The 21771-nt window shown below is 36.7% G+C and overlaps 1 protein-coding gene across 1 annotated transcript; it reads right to left on the reverse strand.

Annotated features, from left to right (window-relative positions):
* Positions 1 to 4514: 4514 nt before the first annotated feature.
* On the reverse strand, positions 4515 to 21250 carry LOC131162717 (uncharacterized). The gene is made up of 3 exons (XM_058119321.1): positions 21175 to 21250; positions 19470 to 20144; positions 4515 to 4742 (listed from the first exon to the last, which is right to left on the reverse strand). Exons 1-3 carry the CDS (start codon positions 21248 to 21250, stop codon positions 4705 to 4707), a joined length of 789 nt encoding a protein of 262 aa, XP_057975304.1. The 3' UTR covers positions 4515 to 4704.
* Between the last annotated feature and the right edge of the window lie 521 nt (positions 21251 to 21771).

Raw genomic sequence — 21771 nt, forward strand, 5'->3', positions numbered from 1 at the left:
GTGTTGATTTCACTGAAACTCATGTTAGTTGCACACTGGTAATAATCTATTCCGTCTTACTGAGAAGTATCTCACCCCAATAAATAAATAAATAAATAAATAAATATATATATATATATATATATATATATCAACTTTTAAGGTCCTGCAGAAAATCAAGCCCGGGAGCTCCAGAATGGGACTTAAACGATCTCGCTGAGGGTGAGTGTTGGTGGGACCCTGGTTTGTTTATATAGATGTTTATGGTTTTCTGGGTTGTAATATGGATTTTGGGTATGGTATATGTAATGGTTATGAGGTAGTACTCTGATATGTAATGTGTAGAAGGTTTATTTTTGCTTCCATTGGTTGTTCAATGGTACAGATGTAATATTCTAGAATATTGTGAATATATTTAATATTGTGATAATTATGGAAAAAATGGGGTTATGACAATTAGTGACAGTTATTTAGCTGTCATTAATAAGAGCTTTTAGTGACACTTTCAAATTATCACTAATACCCTAAAAAACGTCGCTAATATTTTCCCAGGATAGTTGCAACGTGAAAAGTGGTTTCCCGTGATGGTTTGAGCGGAAAAACTGGTTTTTAGTCACGAAAGTATTAGTGACAGTTTCAATTTTGTTACTAAAAAGGCCTTATTAGTGACGGTTAAGAAAACCGTCACTAATACTGAAACTAATAGTGACGGTTTTTGAAAATCGTCACTAATATGGTTCTTTTAGTGATGAAATTGAGACCATCACTAACACTTTCATCACTAAAAACCTATTTTTTTTTTAGTGGATAATACCATTTTATGTAAAACAACCACACACAAAATGAAGGGTATTCTTAACTACATTGTTTTAGATGTTTGGGGACCAGTGAGGGTAGCATCACAGGTTAAACATGGATACTTCATAAGTTTATTACCAAAGGTTTGGGCGTACTCCATGTGGCGCGAGTTGGAGATGTTTGTCAGGTTTAACTTGTGGCTAAGGTGGAATACCATACTGGGATAAAGTTCCTCAAGTCAGACATTGGAGCTGAGTTTGCTGATGTTCAAGGAGTTTTGTGAGCATGGCAGGTTGTGTGCAGGGCTTGCAATAAACTTCTTGGTAAAGTTAGCGAGTATGACATGTTTCTCGATTAATCGATTGCCAAAGGTATCACTAGATGGGAGAGTTGCACAAAAGGTTTGGACAGGTTATGCAGTAGACTTCTCTAGTTTGAGAGAGTTTGGAGGTCCAGCCATGTACATTTCTAGTGAGGTTAGATTTAAGCTTGGTGCAATTTCTGGACAGTACATCTTTCTGGGTTATAAGAAAGATAGGTTCAAGTTGTATGATCCAATGGCAAACAGGGTGTTGATCGGTGGATACATGATTTTTGAGATTAAAGCCATTGTGAAACATACTTAGGTAGATAAAGAGAAATAGGTGCCAGAAAGCTACAGTAGCAATAAGCATGGTGTGCTGGTGGAGTTGGAGACTCAGCGTAGAAATGCAGGGAGCTGTAGCTCAGGAGACCAATAGTATCATAGCATAAACTGGAGCAAAAAGGAGATTGTGATGCAGGTGGAATTACAGACTCAGGCCAAAGATGACATCATTCATATTGCAAGGAGTTCTAACTTGGGAGACGAGGAGGATCACAATTAGCCCAGATGTACTATCATGCCACCGCCCAAGTATATGTTTGATGACTTGGTGTCTTATGCATTCATCATTACCAGTAAAGTTCCTACTATTTTTCAAGATGCAGTGCAAAACAAAGAGAAAAATAAATGGATTAGTGCTATGGTATAGGAGATGGAGTTACTACATAAGAATCATTTTTGGGAGTTGGTGGAGCTTTCAGAAGGGAAGAGGGTGATAGGATGCAAGTGGGTAATTATTATGATGTTTTATGTGAATGGCATGCCAATTACTGGGAAGATTTTGACTGAGGTTAATCAGTCGGAAACTCCGTTGAGAAAGGAATTTGACATGAAGGTTTTGGGTACGGCCAAGAATATTCTTGGGTTGGAGATTCGCAAGGATAAAGTTGCAGGGAGAATAGGGTTATCTCAAGGTGACTATGTGAAAAAAATTGTAAGGAGATTGTGGTTATCTTAGGGTGGTTTTGTGGAGTAGGTGTTGGATAGGTTTAGCATAGTTAATGTTAAACTAGTCACCAGTACACCATTGGCGAATCAATGTAAATTGTCTACCGTTCAATACTCAAGGACGGACGGTGATGTTCGATACATGTCAAAGGTTTCCTACGCCAATGTAGTGGGGTGCTTCGACGGGCAACTGAGCAATCTGTCAGTTTTGAGATTCATGAATGCATACTACACAGGAGACTTGGATGACAAGAGGTCTGCAAAAGGGTATGTTGTTGGAAGGCCTAATTATTGGAAGTTTTGGGTACAGCCTCAGGTTGCGCTTTTAACAACTAAGTCTGAGTACTTGGTAGTGGCTGAGGCTACTCAAGTGTTGCTTGGACTTAGTTTACGTCTTCAAGTGCTAGACAGGAAGTCCCAATCTACTGGCCCAGGTGGAGCAGCAGGGTTATGCTTTTGGTTTTCTCCTAAGTGGTGAACATTCGCCAAGGTAGAGATTGTTGGAGATGTGGCTCATATTTAAGTGGAACACATGCATCGAAAAAGCATAGTAATGCAAAGAACAAGAAGACTAGTTGCAGAATCAAATCACTGACGGATTGGTTGATGGTATGAGAGACGTTTTGCTCTTAGTATCAAACCGTCGACGATTTCAGTCTGCAATAGGAAAAGCGCTTGGCATCAAACCTATGAAGGTTTTCCTAAAATCGTACAGTTTTATTCAGCGCAAGTCATGAATTTTTGAATTGGTGATCAGTAGAATGAGAAATTTCATAGGTTTTTTCTCTGGGGATTGCTACAGAAGTGTTTTAGTTATAGTTTAAGTCTTTTGTATACATAGGGTTAGTATTTAATCAATATTTTGTAACCCTTGATGATAAGCTTGATGTAAGCTTTACATAAGATAGTGAAAAACGGTCGCTTACTCCCGTGGACGTAGGCAAATTGTCGAACCACGTAAATTTCTTATGTTATTGATTTTGTTTTCTTTCCTTATTCTCATTGTGAGTGATTGCTTAGTCCGTATATTCATCGTTGAGTGTTTGCATTACTTGTTCCAATTTGATTCGAGTTTGCAAGGTCTTCCACTGCGCATTCGCATCAACAATTAGTATTAGAGCGCCAATTTTCAAAATTTCTCATTTTTGGTTTTCATTTTTCTAGTTTTTGTAGAAGGCAAAGTGACACATACGTCATTATTTGTTGAATAAGCAACGCATAAACATGACTGTTAACAGCCATTTTTCTCAAATAATTTTAAATTTATGTCCATTCCAAATTTTAAATTTTTTATATATTTTTTTATTAATATATTATAGCAATTGGTTGTTTTTATAAACAATGTGTTGTAAATATTTTATTAATTATTGTAGCTCATAACTCACTCATTTACTTAATTAAACATTTATATGTCTCCCTCAATTTCACTTGATTAAAACCCTTTTCTGGCCTTACGTCCTCTCTCTTCCGCACAGTGGCACCATCTGCTGAAAAACCCTAATTTCTTAATTTTTAAAAGAATTTTCTATCTAATTTTTCATTGCAAGTTTAGATGTACCATTCTGATTGGTTGGTTTTATAAATAATGTATTGCAAATATTATATTATTTATTATAATTCACCTATTCACGCAAGCCTATTTAGTTGTGGAAATTTCTCACTTTTAGTTTTCGAAAGAATTAAAAAAAAAAATTCAATCTATTTTTTAGGTTTTAGTACGAATTAAAGTGTTTGTTTAATTATGCAACGATTTTTATTTTATTTTTAGATTTCAAAATAATTACAAAAAAGATAATATATTTTAAAAAAAATTCAAAGATCATATAAAGTACTATATGAGACTAGATTTTGGAATTTTGACTTGGATGAAACTTAATACAAATTTATACCATATTTTGTCAAAATTCGCACAAATTAAAGTCTAATATTTGAACTCAATCTTGACGAGTTCGGAGAAATCTAGAAAATAATAGAAAATTATTTTCCACATTTCTATATAAATTTTAAAAATCAAAAAATAAGGTGGCATTTTTTATAATTATTTGAAAAATTAGAAATAGAAAATGAAAGTATTTTTACAAGTAAATAATTTTTGTTGTTGTTCATAATTTTTGTATACAAATTATGTGAAACTAAAAAAGATATAATTCTTCTGTAATTTTTTGAAAGAATAAATTAAAAAATATAATTTATTTTGTACAACTAAACGGGCCCATTATATATCTAATAACTCACTTATTTACTTTAACAATTATATATATCTCTCTTAATTTCATTTGATTGCAACCTTTTTTTTTTTTTGTCTTGATATCTCTCTCCCACACTGTAACAACCTGCTAAACTTACTACATAATAAATCATATATAACATAGTCAACCCGAACGCGTAGGTAATGGGGACCCACCTGTCATATACAGCGAAAACCTAAGCAGCAGTAAAATAAATTACATTCACCAAACCACATAGTGCATAATACCAGAGTTAACTACAATCCACATTAATATTGTGTTTATATACAGTCCTCAAAACATCCAAAAATATATCTAGAATCCCACAACCAAAATCTCCTGATCCTAATTCAAAAATTACCCTCCTAGTAGGGTAGCACAATAAACTCAACGGCGGCCTCGTTCCGTCGGTCTTTCTGGATTTCCTGAAAATTATTTAAGTTGGGGTGAGACACCTCTTAGTAAGGGAAAATAAAATAAATATAATTGTGTGGCAACATGAATATTTAATGTCATAGTAGATATATAGTACATTTCATATGCTAGAAAATGCTGAACATTACATGATTGTGTAAACATATAATTTCATAACTCTAATAAATCATACTAATCATGAATTGTCTCATATAACTAATAATACTAAAATTTGCCCAGGATGTATAGCTAACTGATGTCATGTATTACTCCCCATGACAGGTTATGCAGCCAAAGGCCGGACCCGACAATGGCTGGCCGACCATTACCAAGTAAAAAATGTCTGTAAGTACGATGGGTTCGCCACACTTTGGTCTGGACTGCTAGGTGGACGTCTACAACTCTACACTAAAGGTGACATTGACTATCCATCTCCCACGCCCTCTACTTGTAGGGGCGGTTAGCACAAGTCTGAACTGTAATAATCTTATTTGTATAGCTACGGTACCGTGCTCCTGAAACTGAACTGAACTATCATTCGAGTTCTGATAACATATAATACATGATAATATACTGTTTAACATAAATAGATTGATAGCATTTTCTGTAATAACAAAAAAACATGCGGCCTTGCGCCGTTTACTTTCATATCTGCGGCCTTGCATTGAAATCATTTATAAATACGGCCTTGCGCCGAAATCAGACATAATACACGACCTTGCGCCAAACATTTCATACATATCAATCTGAATAAATACTTTGTGTATCATGTAATTTAAAATCATAATGTACTGCATTATTTCATAATCTCTAAAAATCACTGAAATATACTTTATTTGCAAAATTACCTTGACATCATATAATTTTTGTAAAAATAGTATTCATGTGCCACACAATGCTGAATAAAACCATACATTCTATACTAAAATCACATTTTCTTGCATTTTATACTAAAAACATACATTCTAGTGTAACAGCAATATTTTTACAAATATGCATTTTCTCAATAATAATCAGATATAATACATGCTTTCTGAACAAAAATCTACTGATAATTTCATAACAGTTTTTATGAAAAAATTACTGCTTTAATTTATTCTCTTACCTGATTTCTGAAAAGAACCCCCCTATAATATATTGGTCCTGCACCCGCAGGGTTCCCCTTTCAATACCCTGAAATCAACATCTCTCATAACTAAACTTCAATATTTCTTCGTATACAACATTTATTATAACTATGGAAACACCAAATTCTGAATAAAAAGTCTTACCTTGAATTTGGGATGAATTTCAAGGTAGCCCCACCAATGATCCACTCAAATAGATTTGCAGAGAACTTTCCTAGGAGTGTCGTGGTGGCTTCAGATCGTCAAACCGGTGAGAATCTGACCCTAAATCTTAGAGAGAAGGGAGAAGGGAAGAATTAAGGAGAGAGAGAGAGAGAGAGAGAGAGAGAGAGAGAGAGAGAGAGAGAGAGAGAGAGAGAGAGGAGTTCTCGCATGATTTTTGGGCAAAAAAGAGTTTTAGGCCTATTTATACACTAACCTTCATCGACGAGCCACGTCACTTCGTCGACGAAATCAAGAAGGCAATTCATCGATGAATACTTACTCCTCATCGATGAAATTCAGAACTGTGATATATTCCCTCGGTATCTTCTCGTCGACGAGTCCCTCGTGTATTCTTGTCGACGAATCCCTTGTTCGTCAACGAGACCTTGTTACTTTTCTTTCCTCCTTCATTTATTAAATAACAATAATTGTTCGGGTCTCTATATTCTCCCCTCCTTATAAAATTTCGTCCTTAAAATTTACTATCCATATAACTCATCATCCCTTAAAGACAAAACGGTCTACTTACTTTATTACTTATCCTCACTTATGGTGGAGGAATACCATGGTTACATTCCAAGTTATGAGAGATTACATATAAAAAAACAATTCCATCAAAACTAAAAGGCTACTCATTAACTAACTATTACATGTACCTGCAAAGGAATTCTTGTATATTTACTTACACTTCCCTGGTTGTAACTAAACTTCTTGGAACAATTGTGGATATTTCTATCTGATCTGTTCCTCAAGCTCCCAAGATGCCTCTTCTATTGCATGATTTCTCCATAGACCTTTACCAGAGGAATCTTCTTATTACGTAATTCCTGTTCTCTCCTATCCAGGATCTGTACTGGTACCTCCTCATAAACTAGTGAATCACTGAGTTCTAATTCACCATAACTGATTACATGAGAAGGGTCTGGGAGGTATTTCCTCAATATGGAAACATGAAATACGTCGTGTATCCTAGATAATACAAGTGGTAAAGCTAACCTATAGGCAACTAGTCCCACTTTCTCTAAAATCTCAAATGGACCGATAAACCTAGGGCTAAGTTTACCCTTCTTTCCAAACCTCGTAACCCCTTTTAACGGAGCTATCTTCAAAGATACATGATCACTAATATCAAATTCCAATTTCCTGCGGCGATTATCGACATAACTCTTCTATCGGCTCTGAGCTGCACTAATTCTATCTCTGATGAACCGAACCTTATCGTACGCTTGCTGCACTAGCTCTGGTCCCACAACTCACCGCTCACCTATCTCGTCCCAATATAAAGGTGAACGACATCTCCTACTATACAAAACCTTAAACGGTGTCATACCAATGCTGTCCTGATCACTGTTATTATACGCAAACTCTACCAGTAGCATCAACTGAGTCCAACTACCCCTAAAGTCTAGTACGCATGCTCGAAGCATATCTTCTAATATATGTATCGCCCTCTCGATCTGCCTATCTGACTGAGGATGGAATGTCGTGCTAAAACATAATTGAGACCCTAAAGCTTCCTGCAAGCTTCTCAAAAAATGTGACGTGAACTGTAGGTCTTGATCTGACACTATAGATATTGACACTCTATGAGAACATACTATCTCTTAATATAAATCTCCGCTAAACGGTTAAGGGAGTAGCTGATCTTGATAGGAAGGAAATGGGCGGTCTTAGTCAAACGATTTACAATCACCCAAATTGTATTTTGGCCATGCAATGCCAATGGCAGCCCTGAAACAAAGTTCATGGATATATTATCTCACTTCCATTATAGGATAAATAGCAGCTGCAACTGACCTACCGGCCTCTAGTGCTCAACTTTTACCTACTGGCCCGTCAAACACTATGCTATATATTCAGCGATCTCTTTCTTCATACTGCTCCACCAATAAAACTCTCGCAGATCCCCGTACATTTTCGTACTGCCAGGATGAACTGTGTACAAAGATCTGTAAGCCTCCTCTAAGATGGTCTTCCTAATGTCAGCATCAACAGGAACACATAACCTGGAGCGGAACCACAAAGCTCTGTCATCTGACAAACAGAATTCCTCCCCCTGACCATTCTGCACTCTAACTAATACCTCTGCTAATTCTAGATCTTCCTTCTGAGCAGTTTTAACTTTTACCTACAGAGTAGGCTGCACCACTAAACTAGCAATACATGCTTGAGGGCCACTCTTGACTAATTCTATGCCAAGGCTCTCCAAATCCATTATAATCAGATACTGAATCTCCATAGCTACCTACGCTGATCCCACAGACTTCCTACTTAGTGCATCAACTACCACGTTTGCTTTTCATGGGTGATAACTGATAGTGCAATCAAAATCTTTAATTAGATCCAACCACCTTCTCTGTATCATATTCAATTCCTTCTGAGTAAAGAAGTACTTTAGACTCTTATGGTTGGCGAAAATTTCACATCGCTCGCCATACAAGTAATGCCTCCAAATTTTCAATGCATGTACTACTGCAACCAATTCAAGATCATGGGTAAGGTAGTTCTTCTCATACTCTTTCAGTTGTCTAGAAGCATACGCTACCACTCTACCATGCTGCATTAGTACACAACCAAGTTCCTTCAAGGACGCATTACTGTAGATAGTATAACCTTCACCACCTGACGGGATGATCAACACTAACGCCGTGACAAGTCTCTATTTCAATTCCTGAAAACTCTATTCACAGCTGTCATCCCATTCAAAACTGGCATTCTTCGTAGTCAGTCGTGTTAGAGGCCCTAATAACACTAAGAATCTCTCGACAAAATGACGATAATAACCAGCTAATCCCAAGAAACTCCTGATTTCATGGACATTCTTCAGTCTAGCCCAATTCACTACCACATCAATCTTACTAGGATCCACAGAAATTCCATTCCCTGAGATAACTTGCCCCAAAAACACAACCTTCTCGAGCCAAAACTCACATTTATTAAACTTGGCATACAGCTTCTTTTCCCTGAGCATCTGTAAAACTTGCCTCAAATGTATCTCATGCTCCTCATAGCTCCTCGAATAGACCAGTACATCATCAATAAAAACAACAATAAACTGGTCTAAATATGGATGGAAGATCCTATTCATTAAATCCATAAATATTGCAAGAGCATTCATCAGACCAAACGGCATAACAAGAAACTCGTAATGCCCATACCTGGTCCCGAAGGTCGTCTTTGATACATCTTCTGCCTTTACTTTTACTTGATGGTAGCCTGATCTGAGATCAATCTTAGAATACACATGTGTACCTTGGAGCTGATCAAATAAATCATCTATACGAGGTAAATGATACTTTTTCTTGATGGTTACTTTGTTAATTTCCCTATAATCTATACACATCCTCATGGACCTGTCTTTCTTCTTCACAAATAATATTGGAGCTCCCCACAGAGATACACTAGGTCGTATAAAACCCTTATCAAGCAAGTCTTGCAACTGATTCTTTAATTCTGCCAACTCTGCTGGCGCCATTCGGTAAGGTACTTTAGAGATCGGCGTTGTATTTGGAAGCAGATCAATAGTCTACCTCACGATCAGGTGGCATACCTGGTAATTCATCTGAAAAAAAATTTGTAAATAATTTTACCACTAGCATACTAGCGAGTTTCAATTCATTCCCTAGTCTTTCCTTCACAAAGGCCACAAATCCCTAACAACCACTTAGAAACAGTCTCCTCGCCTGAACAGTTGAAACCATCTAAAGTAGAGATTGCACTCGTGATCCTATAAATCTAAATTCTGGTCTTTCTAGAGGTCTAAATATCACTTCTCTTGAATGGCAATCTATACTGGCAAAATTATCTACTATCCAATCCATGTCGAATATGATATCAAACCCATGCATGTCTAACACTATCAAATTAGCAGATAAAATTCTCTCCTTAATATCAACTGGACAGCCACGAAGCACCCTACTACACCTCACTGCTGACCCGATCGGTGTAGTTACCAATAGTTCGAGGTCTAATAATTGTGTGTCTACCCCACATAGTTTAATACACCCCAAAGACACAAACAAGTATGTGGCCCCTGAGTCAAATAATGTAATGACTTTAAATGAAAACATACTAACCATACCTGTCACCACATCATCGGCTGCCTCATCATCACTCGTCGTCAAAGCAAGAAACCCTAAATGGAGCCATATTCCTCTACTGGCTACCTCATCATCTCTTCCTCTGTCTCTGCTCCTCCGCCTCCAACCGCTCTCCAATTTCTGCACTCTATCTACCAACTCAGTAAAATCATGCAACTTTAGTATCGACACTTGCTTATATATCTCTCTCCTCGGATCTCTTTCAAACTGTCGTACCTTTTTCGCTTCATCTGGAATAATGTATGAGGTGAAGCGATATAATTTAATAAATCTCGCCGCGTACTGCTGCACCAACTGCTATCCCTGCTTCAGATTCAGGAACTCCTCAATCTTAACTTCCCTGGATGAGGCTGGAAAATACCTATCGAAGAATATTTCCTTAAATCATTCCCATGACATCTCCATAGGTACAGTCCTCTGCTGCTCTAGGAGTTTCACTATCGTCCATCATCTCTCAACCTCTCCAGTCAATTTATACATAGCGAATAACACCCTCTGCTTCTTAGTACACTGCAGCACTGCAAACACTTTCTCTATCTCCTGCACCCAGTTTTCAGTGACAGTAGGATCAGTTCCTCCTGAGAAAGCCGGAGGATTCATCTTAATAAATTTCTTAATCGAGCTATCGTGGCCTACAGATGAACCACCCAGCTCTCTAGAATTCCTGGCAATTTCAGCCATAACTTGTTGTGCCATGCTGCGTAAAACTACATCTAAATCACCACCCACAATACCTGAGGGCCCAGCACCCTCATTTCCACTAGCATTGGCACTACTGCCTCCAAGGTCCATCCTAAAAAATAATAAGCTTAACTTAGGACCCCTAGCATCGTAACATGTCATCTAATTAATATATTACATCTTAAACTAATTCTTCATCCCTGATCTGAATTCAAGGTTCAATCCTGCAACCTAGATACCTAACCCAATGATAGTTTACCATGGCTTTCTTGAAATCGTCACCCTAAGAAAATCACACAAACCATCATGGATCTAGACTACAAAACCAGACCTCAAATTCCCTTATCCTACACTCTGGTATCATTACTGCTGCATTCTAGAGTCTAAAGAACCTAACATCCTAGGCTCTGATACCAAACTGTAATGACCTACATAATAAATCACATATAATATAGTCAACCTGAACCAGTGGATAACGGGGACCCACCTGTCATATACAGCGGAAATCTAAGCAGCAGTAAAATAAATTACATTCACCAAACCATATAGTGCATAATACCAAAGTTAACTATAATCCACATTAATACTGTGTTTATATACAGTCCCCAAAACATCCAAAAATATATCTAGAATCCCACAACCCAAATCTCCTGATTCTAGTTCAAAACTTACCCTCCTAGCGGGGTAGCACAACAAACTCAACGGCGGCCTCGTTCCTCCGGCCTTTTTGGGTTTCCTAAAAATTATTTAAGCTGGGGTGAGACACCTCTTAGTAAGGAAAAATAAACTAAATACAGTTGTATGACAACATGAATACTTAATGCCATAGTAGATATACAGTACATTTCATATGCTAGAAAATACTGAACATTACATGATTGTGTAAACATATAATTTCATAACTCTAATAAATCATACTGATCATGAATTGTCTCATATAACTAATAATACTGAAATTTACCCAAGATGTATAGCTAATTGATGTCATGTATTACCCCCCCTGTGACGGGTTGTGCAACCCGAAGGTCAGACCCGACAATGTGATAGTTATGGTGCAACCCCAAGAGGGGGGGTGAATTGGGTATTTAAACATTTGTTACCTAGGTCTACAAATTTTAACAACAATGTAATTTAGCCTAGGGTCAGTCTATGCAATCATCAAACAAACATACACATGCAGTAAATGTAAATTGCAGAAATGTAAAGAACACGCACGATACGTTATCAGTGTTCGGCCAACTGTGCCTACGTCCCCGCCTTGTCCACACTAGCACAAGGATTACCATTAAAATGCTCTCTTAAATGGGTGGAGCGGCACCTATACAACCAGGTCAATTCAAGGGGCTGACTTCAACCGACACGCCTTAACAAGATGGTGCACCTAACTTTCCTAACTGGGTCTAAGTCAATCCAAAACTATTCCACATGGCTAGTCTCCCTCTTCAGGCCCGTGCCTGGAATACAACCAATGTGTATGAAAATATTTGTACACGAAAATGCGCTTCAACACAAGCAGATGTGTGCACCAATATAGCTCAATCAATAATGCAAGTACGAATGATATGTAAATATGCTTAGTGCTCTAATGTGTGCTAAACACTCAATCAAGTATATATTTTCAATCCAGATCTAGAGGGTATATCTAAGAAAGATTTGAAACAAAATATTTGAGTATCACAATATCAGATCAGGGTTTCAAATATGCTAAACAAGATAAATCAAACAAACTCAATAGGATATTTCAATGTATAAAGTACAATGGAGTTGTTTGAAAGACTAGCTTTTTGAGAAAAGTTTTTTGCACACAAAATCTAGGTTTAGGTAACTTGCAACAATAATGCAAGAACCAAAAGCCCTCAAAGTCTTTCCACACTAGATTTATCAAATGAAATCAGTGGAAGAACTTTAGGCTATACTCTCAAGTAAAATCAATTAATCAATATATCAAGAGAGAGTACTAGTTAAAGAAGTTTAAGCACAATAGCCTTAAAGAAATACTCACAATGCTTAGAGAAAGAGAATGAGGAGTATGTGAGTGTTTGCAAGAAATATTTGGCTAATATAGGGTTTTTAGGATTTTGAGAGTTGAGGGAATTTTTGCCCTAATCAAGTTTGCTAATCCTTGCTAATTAAGACAAATGAACTGGTATATATAGGCAAGGAGGATTTTTTGACCGTTGGGGACACAATGGGTATAATTAGAATTGTATAAAAGACCATTAAGAAAATTAACCCAGTTTACCCCATTTAAAAAATCAGTAAAAAGTATTTTAACCCACAAGGTTCGGGTGCCTCGCCTGAGGTTCGGGTGCCCGAATAGACACAGTCAAAAATTCAATTTTAAGAGGTTCAGGTGCCCGATTTGAGGACCGGTTGGCTAAAACAAAGTTAGTAGCCAAATGTCCAAGGTTCGGGTGCCCGAAGCTGAGTTCGGTTAACCGAACCAGGTAGTTCGGTCGCCCGAGCCTTTATTTGAACGTAAACAGACGGTCACTCGAGTAGATGAAAAGTGCTCTGAGGAGCACTCGGGTGCCCGAGGAAGATACGTTCAAAAGAGGTTCGGTCACCCAAAGCTAAGTCAACATGTTGACTTGTTCAGTCGCCCGAGCCACTTTACACGGCATAGGTTCGGTCGCCCAAACCCTCTCAACCTTTCCAATTTTCAGTCCAATTTTAGCCAATTGTAATTCCCCTGATATGAAGATGATAATGGGGACTTATTAATGCATTTGTTTAAAGACCTAAGGTCTTTCTATCCTACCGGAGAATTTCGGTGTCGGTCAACCGAAGGGTGATCCCTGAGGTCTGTGTAGGTACCTAAAGTCCAACTATGGTCGTTTTGAGCATACTTACCTACCATGCATGATGCAAATTATTACAAGCCATACACGCGCACAGTTCATATAAAATTACATCCTAGAATGAAGAAATAATCAAATGAATACAAAATACAGCACATAGATCTTCATTCTTTTGGCACGAACACCGCACGCCATCATGATATCTATTTCAGTCCTAAAGCGTGCACAAGGTGAACCTGCATGCACTTCTCAGTACAATCATCAGTACGAAGAGTATTTGTCATAATCAAAATTGGGTGTGACCAATGTGGTCGATACAATGGCTGGCCAACCACTGCCGACTCAAAAATGTCTGTAAGTATGATGGCCCCGCCACACCCTGGTCCGGACTTCTAGATGGACGTCTACAACTCTACACTACAAGCCACATCGACTATCCATCTCCCACCCCCTCTACTTGCAGGGGCGGTTAGCATAAGTCTGAACTATAATAATCTTATCTGTATAGCTATGGTACCGTGCTCCTGAAACTGAACTGAACTATCATTTGGGTTCTGATAACATATAATACATGATAATATACTGTTTAACGTAAATATATCGATAGCTTCTTCTTTAATAACATAAATACATGCTGTCTTGCGTCGTTTACTTTCATATCTGTGGCCTTACATCAAAATCATTTATAAATACGACCTTGTGCCAAAATCATACATAATACACGGCCTTGTGCCAGCTATTAATCACAGCCTTGCGCCGAACATTTCATACATATCAATCTGAATAAATAATTTGTTTATCATGTAATTTAAAATCATAATGAACTGCATTATTTCATAATCTCTAAAAATCACTGAAATATACTTTATTTGCAAAATTACCTTGACATCATATAATTTTTGTAAAAATAGTATTCATGTGCCACACAATGCTGAATAAAACCATACATTCTATACTTAAATCACATTTTCTTGCATTTTATACTAAAAACATACATTCTAGTGTAACAGCAATATTTTCCCAAATATGCTTTTTCTCAGTAATAATCAGATATAATACATGCTTTATGAACAAAAATCTACTGATAATTTCACAATAGTTTTCATGGAAAAATTACTGCTTTAGTTTATTTCCTTACCTAATTTCTGGAAAGAACCCCCCTATAATATACTGGTCCTGCACCTGCAGGGTTCCCCTTTCAATACCCTGAAATCAACATCTCTCATAACTAAACTTCAGTATTTCTTCGTATACAACATTTCTTATAACTATGGAAAGACCAAATTCCGAATAAAAAGTCTTACCTTGAATTTGGGATGAATTTCAAGGTAGCCTTACCAACGATCCACTCCAGTAGATTTGCAGAGAACTTTCCTAGGAGTGTCGTGGTGGCTTCAGATCATAGAACCGGCTAGAATCCGGCCCAAAATCTTAGAGAGAAGGAAGGAGGGATGAATTGAGGAGAGAGAGAGGAGTTCTCGCATGATTTTCGAGCAAAAATGAGCTTTAGGCCTATTTATACACTGGCCTTCATCAACGAGCCACGTCACTTTGTCGACGAGATCAAAAAGGCAATTCGTCGACAAGTACTTACTCCTCGTCGATAAAATTCGGAACTGCAATATATCCCCTCGGTATCTTCTTGTCGAAGAGACGCGTCCACGTTGACGAGCCCCTCGTGTATTCTCGTCGACGAATCCCCTATTCGTCAACAAGACCCTGTTACTTTTCTTTCATCCTTTTGTTATTAAATAATAATAATTTTTTGGGTCTCTACATGCACAATACTACCATTCACTCAAAATACCTAATTTCTTGGATTTTATTTTCTTAAAATTTCTATATTATTTTTTTTGTAATATGTTACTCATATGTTGAGTGGAATGCATATACAAAGAGAAAGCATTGTGGAAAAAAAAATGCTAGTTTGTAAGAGGAAATCGTCGATGGTTTGATCCAGTTTAAGAGCAACAGTTGACTATTTTGTCTTGTTACATCGACTGTTTGCTCTCAGTATTAAACCGTCGATGGTGTGTTTGAAAATCATCGATGGTTTGACTCGGTTACTCAGTGTTGGTTTTTAAATTTTGAATTGGGATGATGGATAGGTTGGGTTTTGTAGGGAAAGATTCTGAGAAAATTATATATACATGTTGTATGATGTAACTCAGTGTCTTTGGACACAATATAGTACAAATTCATTGTTGATTGCTCCGTGGATGTAGGCATTGCCGAACAACATAATTCTTTGTGTCATTATTTTATTGCTTTCATTATACTCTGTGTGATTATGGTTTTTTATATTTCACTATTGATTGCTGCGTTGTAAGATCATTTGTTTTCATTGTGCATTCAATTTTCACAACAAATTGGTATCGGAGCATTGTTGTAATGACTTCTGGAACTTCTTCTACAAAGTTCAATGTTGTTAAGTTCAATGGAATAGGAAACTTCACATTATGGAAAATAAGGGTTAAAGATCTGTTAGTGCAGTAAGGTATGGTGAAGGTTTTATACGGAGTTCAACTGGAAATCATGGATGAAACAAGTTGGAATGAATTGGAAGCGAAGGCTGTGGCGATTAGTAGACTTTGTTTGGCTGATGACGTGTTGCATCACGTCATGGATAAGGAATCTCCTGCGGCTATTTGGAAAAAACTTGAAAGCCAACATATGTCCAAGTCTCTAACAAACAAATTGTACTTTAAGTATAAGTTTTATTGGCTTAAGATAGTGAACGATTCATATTTGAACCAACACATCAATGCATTCAATTAGATTAAAAGTGATTTAATGCATGTTGATGTGAAGTTTGAGGAGGAAGATAAGGTGTTGATGCTATTGAATTACCTACTTGTGTCTCACACATATAAAAATTTGGTTACCACACTAACGTGGGGGTAAAGAAACTCTAAATTTGGAAGAGGTAACAAGCGCACTGATGGATTTTCATCAAAGAAAGAAGGCTAGGATAAAATTTCAAATGGTGAAGGGCTTATGGTAAAGGGTAACCAGGAATGTGGGAGAAGCAAATTCCGGAACAGATCGAGTGGTAATAAGTCGTGGTTGTAGTCTAAGAAGAAGAAGGATATTCGGTGTTTTAAGTGTGGAACAAATGGGCATATAAAACTGGAGTGTCTAGAAATGAAGAAGGGGAATGCTGAAAGTCAAGAGGGTTTTTCAAAATTTGTGAATGTAGTAGAAGAAGGAAACTTAGAAAGCAGTGATGGTGATATGTTTTCTATTTCATCAAGGTCAGATCACCTCACGGATTCTTGGATCTTAGATTCGGTGTGATCTTATCACATGACACCAAATAAAGAATGGTTCAATACCTATAAGTAAGTTAATTCGTGTTTTGATCTAATGGAAAATGATGCTTCATGCAAAATAGTTGGAATAGGAAACGTCAGAATTAAAATGTGTGATGGTGCTATAAGAATATTATGTGATGTAAGGCACATACTGGATCTAAGGAAGAATTCGATTTCATTGGGCACTTTGGATTGTAACGAATTTAGTTACAAGTTTGAAAGTGGGGTTATGAAGGTGTGTAAAGGTGTTCTAATGGTGATGAACGGGTGGAAATTACTGATAAATATCTATGCACTACTGGGCATTACAGTTGTAGGTGGAGCTACAGTCGTAGATTCTGAGTTAAATGATACTGTTTTGTGGCATATGCTGTTAGGGCATATGGGTGAGCATAGAATGAAGAAACTTCATAAGAGGAATCTTTTAAAGTGTATCAAAACATGCAGGTTGAATTTCTATAAGTATTGTGTTCTTAGAAAACAGAATAGGTGCAGTTCTAAACGGCCACTCACAAGACGCAAGGTATTCTTGACTACATTCATTCAGATATTTAGGGGCCGGTGAGAGTAGCATCATGGGGTGGACATATGTACTTTGTGAGTTTCATTGATGATTAATCACGGAAGGTCTAGGTGTACTTCATGCCGCACAAGTCAGAGACATTTGCCAGGTTTAAATTGTGGAAAGCTGAGGTGGAAAACTAGATCGGGAGGAGAATTAAATGTCTCAAATCAGATAATGGAACCGAGTATGCGAATTCGAGGTACATGAAGTTTTGTGAGCAACATGACATAAGGAGGCATTTCACAGTCCATCGAACACCAAAATAGAATGGTGTGGCAGAAAGGATGAACCAAACTCTGGTTGAAAGGGCTCAGTGTCTTAGGTTGAATGTAGGGCTTGCAAAGAACTTTTGGGCTAAGGCAGTGAGTATTGTCGCGACGTCCCAGAGCGCGTGTGCCCCAGGGTGGCGAAATGAAAAATGTGGTTTAATATTTTCAGAAAAAAACAGGAATGGAGTTGCCACTAACCTTTTAGTGTGGTTGGAACACTTAATTACTACCCGATTAAGGGTAGAATGGGTCTACATTACTAAAACTAGGGTCAAGAGTTCGGTTACGCAAGGGAAAGGTACGAGCACCCCCTACGCGCTCATTCTAACTAACGGTACCTAATTAATTATGAAATTATCCTTAAGTAAATTTTAAAAAGTCTTTAGATTACTCCTTTTATAGTGAATTTTTGTAATACACATTTAGAGAAATAAAACACACAAAAGTATATACAATATATATATTCCCTCACAAACGGGGTACGTGAAGCTTAAAAAGCTCGAACCTTTTTTATTACAATCATAGGAATAAAAATCATGAAAATATTTAAGAAAATACGCTCTCAAATTTTGGAAATCTTATAGGGTTTTTCTAAGTATGAGAATACTAGTTTGGGAGGTTTTTGGAACTTAAATGGTGTCAAGTCTCAAAATATTTTTCTTGGCTTTTTCTATTTTTCTGACTTTTTCTATTTTTTCCACCTTTTTCTGAATTTTGAAATAACAAAAAGACAATTAGTGAGGATCAAATCAAAAATATTTTGAGAATTTTCTCCTAATTTTCTATTTTTTGTGATTCTTTTCATAGTTTTCCCAAAAAGAAAGCTAAAATAGTATAAAAATAAATAAAGAAAATAATAGAATGCTAATAATATTTTATAATGCTACTACAGTAATAACATTAACAATACGTGTGTATATATATATGTATGTATATCATAGTATGTAATTACTAATAAAGAAATAATAATGCGTACACATCATAATATTAACAACAATACAAGCCCTATACAACATTAATCCGATGACACAGTAATATACAATAATAAGGAGGTAATCAAACCCTACAAGACACCAAGGTATAGTAATATGGAAACAATAAATACCGATACACTATAATATAAAAATAGTCGAACTATGGAAGTCACAATATGATAACATGGAAACCCTATGAATCAAGATGAGGAAACCCTGAAAATTAGTATGAAATTTGATACATACACTAAATACAACAAAAATGTAAACTTAAACATTAAAACAAATTTTAACCGTAACACTTCTACAATAATAATATGCACAACCAAAAATGCAAACATGAATATCAACTAACTAACATTAAGAATCTTACAACAATAAAAGTTTAGGCTTAACAAGAAAATTTTACAATAACAATTATAATCATTTAATAACAAATACTAGAAATATAAACATGAATACCCATTATTAAGCATGGATATTAAATAAATATGACAATAATAAAAATCACTCATTTAATATTCACACCTATGCAAATAAAATAAAGAAACAAAAACTTAAACTTTAAATATTAAAACCTGAACAAAACTAATGTAAATATACATGTATATATATATATATATATATATATATATATGTGTGTGTGTGTGTGTGCCTGTGTGTAGGTACGTACATGTGTGCAGAGTTGTGCAGGGAGCTTTACCGCAGGCCGTCGGAGCAGAGGTGGCCGGAAGGAATGGATTGCCGGAGCAGAGGGTGGGGTTGCAGCCGCTGAGAGTCTGGGAGTTATTGTGCTCGGCTCGGGAGTATCCGGGGACCGCCTGGAGCTCTATGACGGAGAAGAGCAGGTGTTCGGCGGTTGTAGACCTTGTCTGCGAATGGTGGCTGGAACAAGGGGTTCTCGGGTGGCTTGCAGCAAGGAGCAGGAGCAGTGGCTGTGGTGCTGTGCAGCAGACTGCTAGAACAGGGGGCTGGAGGACTGCTGCAGTGGAGCTCCTATGGAGCAAGAAAGAGCTGTTGTCTGCTGTGTAGAGGAGCCTGCAGAGGAGGGGATCGGGGCTGCCGCATGCTGGGCTATGTTCTGCTGTGAAGAGTGGTGGTCGGCGAGGAATTGCAGAGGGGATCTGAGGTTGAGGAAGATGGTTGAAGGTTGCTGTGAATGGATCGGGTTGCAGAGGAGTAAGAGGGACTGAGGGAGATGGGAGGCTGAGGGCGGAAACAGAGAGAGGGGAAGAGCTGGGAGAGGCAGATCCGAGGAAGTTGGGTTGGAATGGGAGAGGGAGTAGGGCAGAGTGGGTGCGCGGGGGCTTCCCTGGGAGAAAAGGATAGGGTTTTTTTTTTTTGTATTTTTTGCTTGGCTCCTGACCGTGTGTGAGTTCTTATGCGTTTGCTAGCCTTTTATAGGCTTTAATCCACCCCAAACCCTAACAAAAATTAAAAAAATAAAAAAATTAATAATAATAATAATAGTAATAGTAAATATGATAATAGTAAAATTGTAATAATAATAATAATAATAAATAAAATAATAATAATGATATTTAAAAATAACAAAGATAATAATAATAATAATAATAACAACAGTAAGGTAATAAAGTGATAATAATATTATTTAAAAATAATAATAACAATAATAATAATAGTAAATATGATAATAATGCTACTAATAATAATAATAATAGCAAAAATAATAATGATAATAAAGTAATAATAATATTTAAAAATAATAATTATATTAATAATAATAGTAATAATAGTAAAAATAATAATAATAATAATAATAATAATAATAATAATAATAATAATAATAATAATGGGCTTGGGTAAAAATGAGGTGTCTACAAGTATGATATGTTTCTTGGTTAACTGATTGCCAAGGGCATCACTAAAGGGGAAAGTTGTAGAGGAGTTATGGACAGGTAATGCGATAGACTACTCCGGTTTGAGATTATTTGGTTGTAGTTGACTTTTTAAGTCTGATTCCTATTTTGATGCTGACAAAGCACTTGAATTTAGTGTGTGTGCCTAGTACTTGAATATGGAAGTCATGAAGTACTTAAAGACCATCTTAGCATGACATTTTCCGTGAAGAATCCAACAAGTAAAGACTTGTTTTAATTTGTAATGCATTTTGTTTTCTATTCGGTCTGTAATAATGCATTGCATGCATGATGCGAATGAAAAGTTTAAAATGATCGTAAACTGACCATAAGGGACCGACAAATTTTTAGAAAAATTATTTAAGGTCAAAATTTATTTTACAAAGACTTCGGTCGACCGACATTGGCTTTTTTAGGCTTAATTAGAAAGCCTCGGTTGACCAACCCTGCACAATTCAAATCACCTTGGTTAATCAAACACACTTAAGGCCAGGAGTCAAATAGTTGACCATGCCTCGGCCAACTGACCAGAAAATGAACATAGCTTCCACGATTGACTGACCTTCAAACTTGGCTTCTCTACTGTCCCCAAGCAACCGAACATTTAGTTCAAATTTGCCTCAGCCGACCAGCATTTAAAGACCAGTAGACCAAACCTTAAGCCAGGCAACCGAAGTCACGAAGGAAAGGAAAATCGCCCTAGGTCAGCCAACCGACCCCTTGCTCGGCAAACCGAGCCTTTTTGAAATTCAAAATGTGTTGTGAGAAGTTAGCCGACTGACACCTTGGTCCTGTTGACCGAACCGCTTGGGTTCTCAAATTTTTTACTGCTCTAATCCGGGTTAAAACTTAATTAAATAATTTTAAAAATACCCATTATGTCCCTAATGGTCAAAATTCTCCCAAACTCTATATATACCCCTTCATTACTCATTTTTTAAGCATGAGATTAGATTGAAAATTCTCTAAAAATATTTTTGATTTTTTCATTCCTTTATACTCTCCTATACTTATTACATTGAAAATCTTTTCAAGAGTATATTTATTTGGGCATTTATTTTTCACAACAATTATCATTTACTCTTATTTTTCAAAATCATTCCTTGAGAGTATAGTTTAAGTTTC

Source organism: Malania oleifera, chromosome 8, assembly GCF_029873635.1.
Source record: "Malania oleifera isolate guangnan ecotype guangnan chromosome 8, ASM2987363v1, whole genome shotgun sequence".
NCBI classification, from domain to species: domain Eukaryota; kingdom Viridiplantae; phylum Streptophyta; class Magnoliopsida; order Santalales; family Ximeniaceae; genus Malania; species Malania oleifera.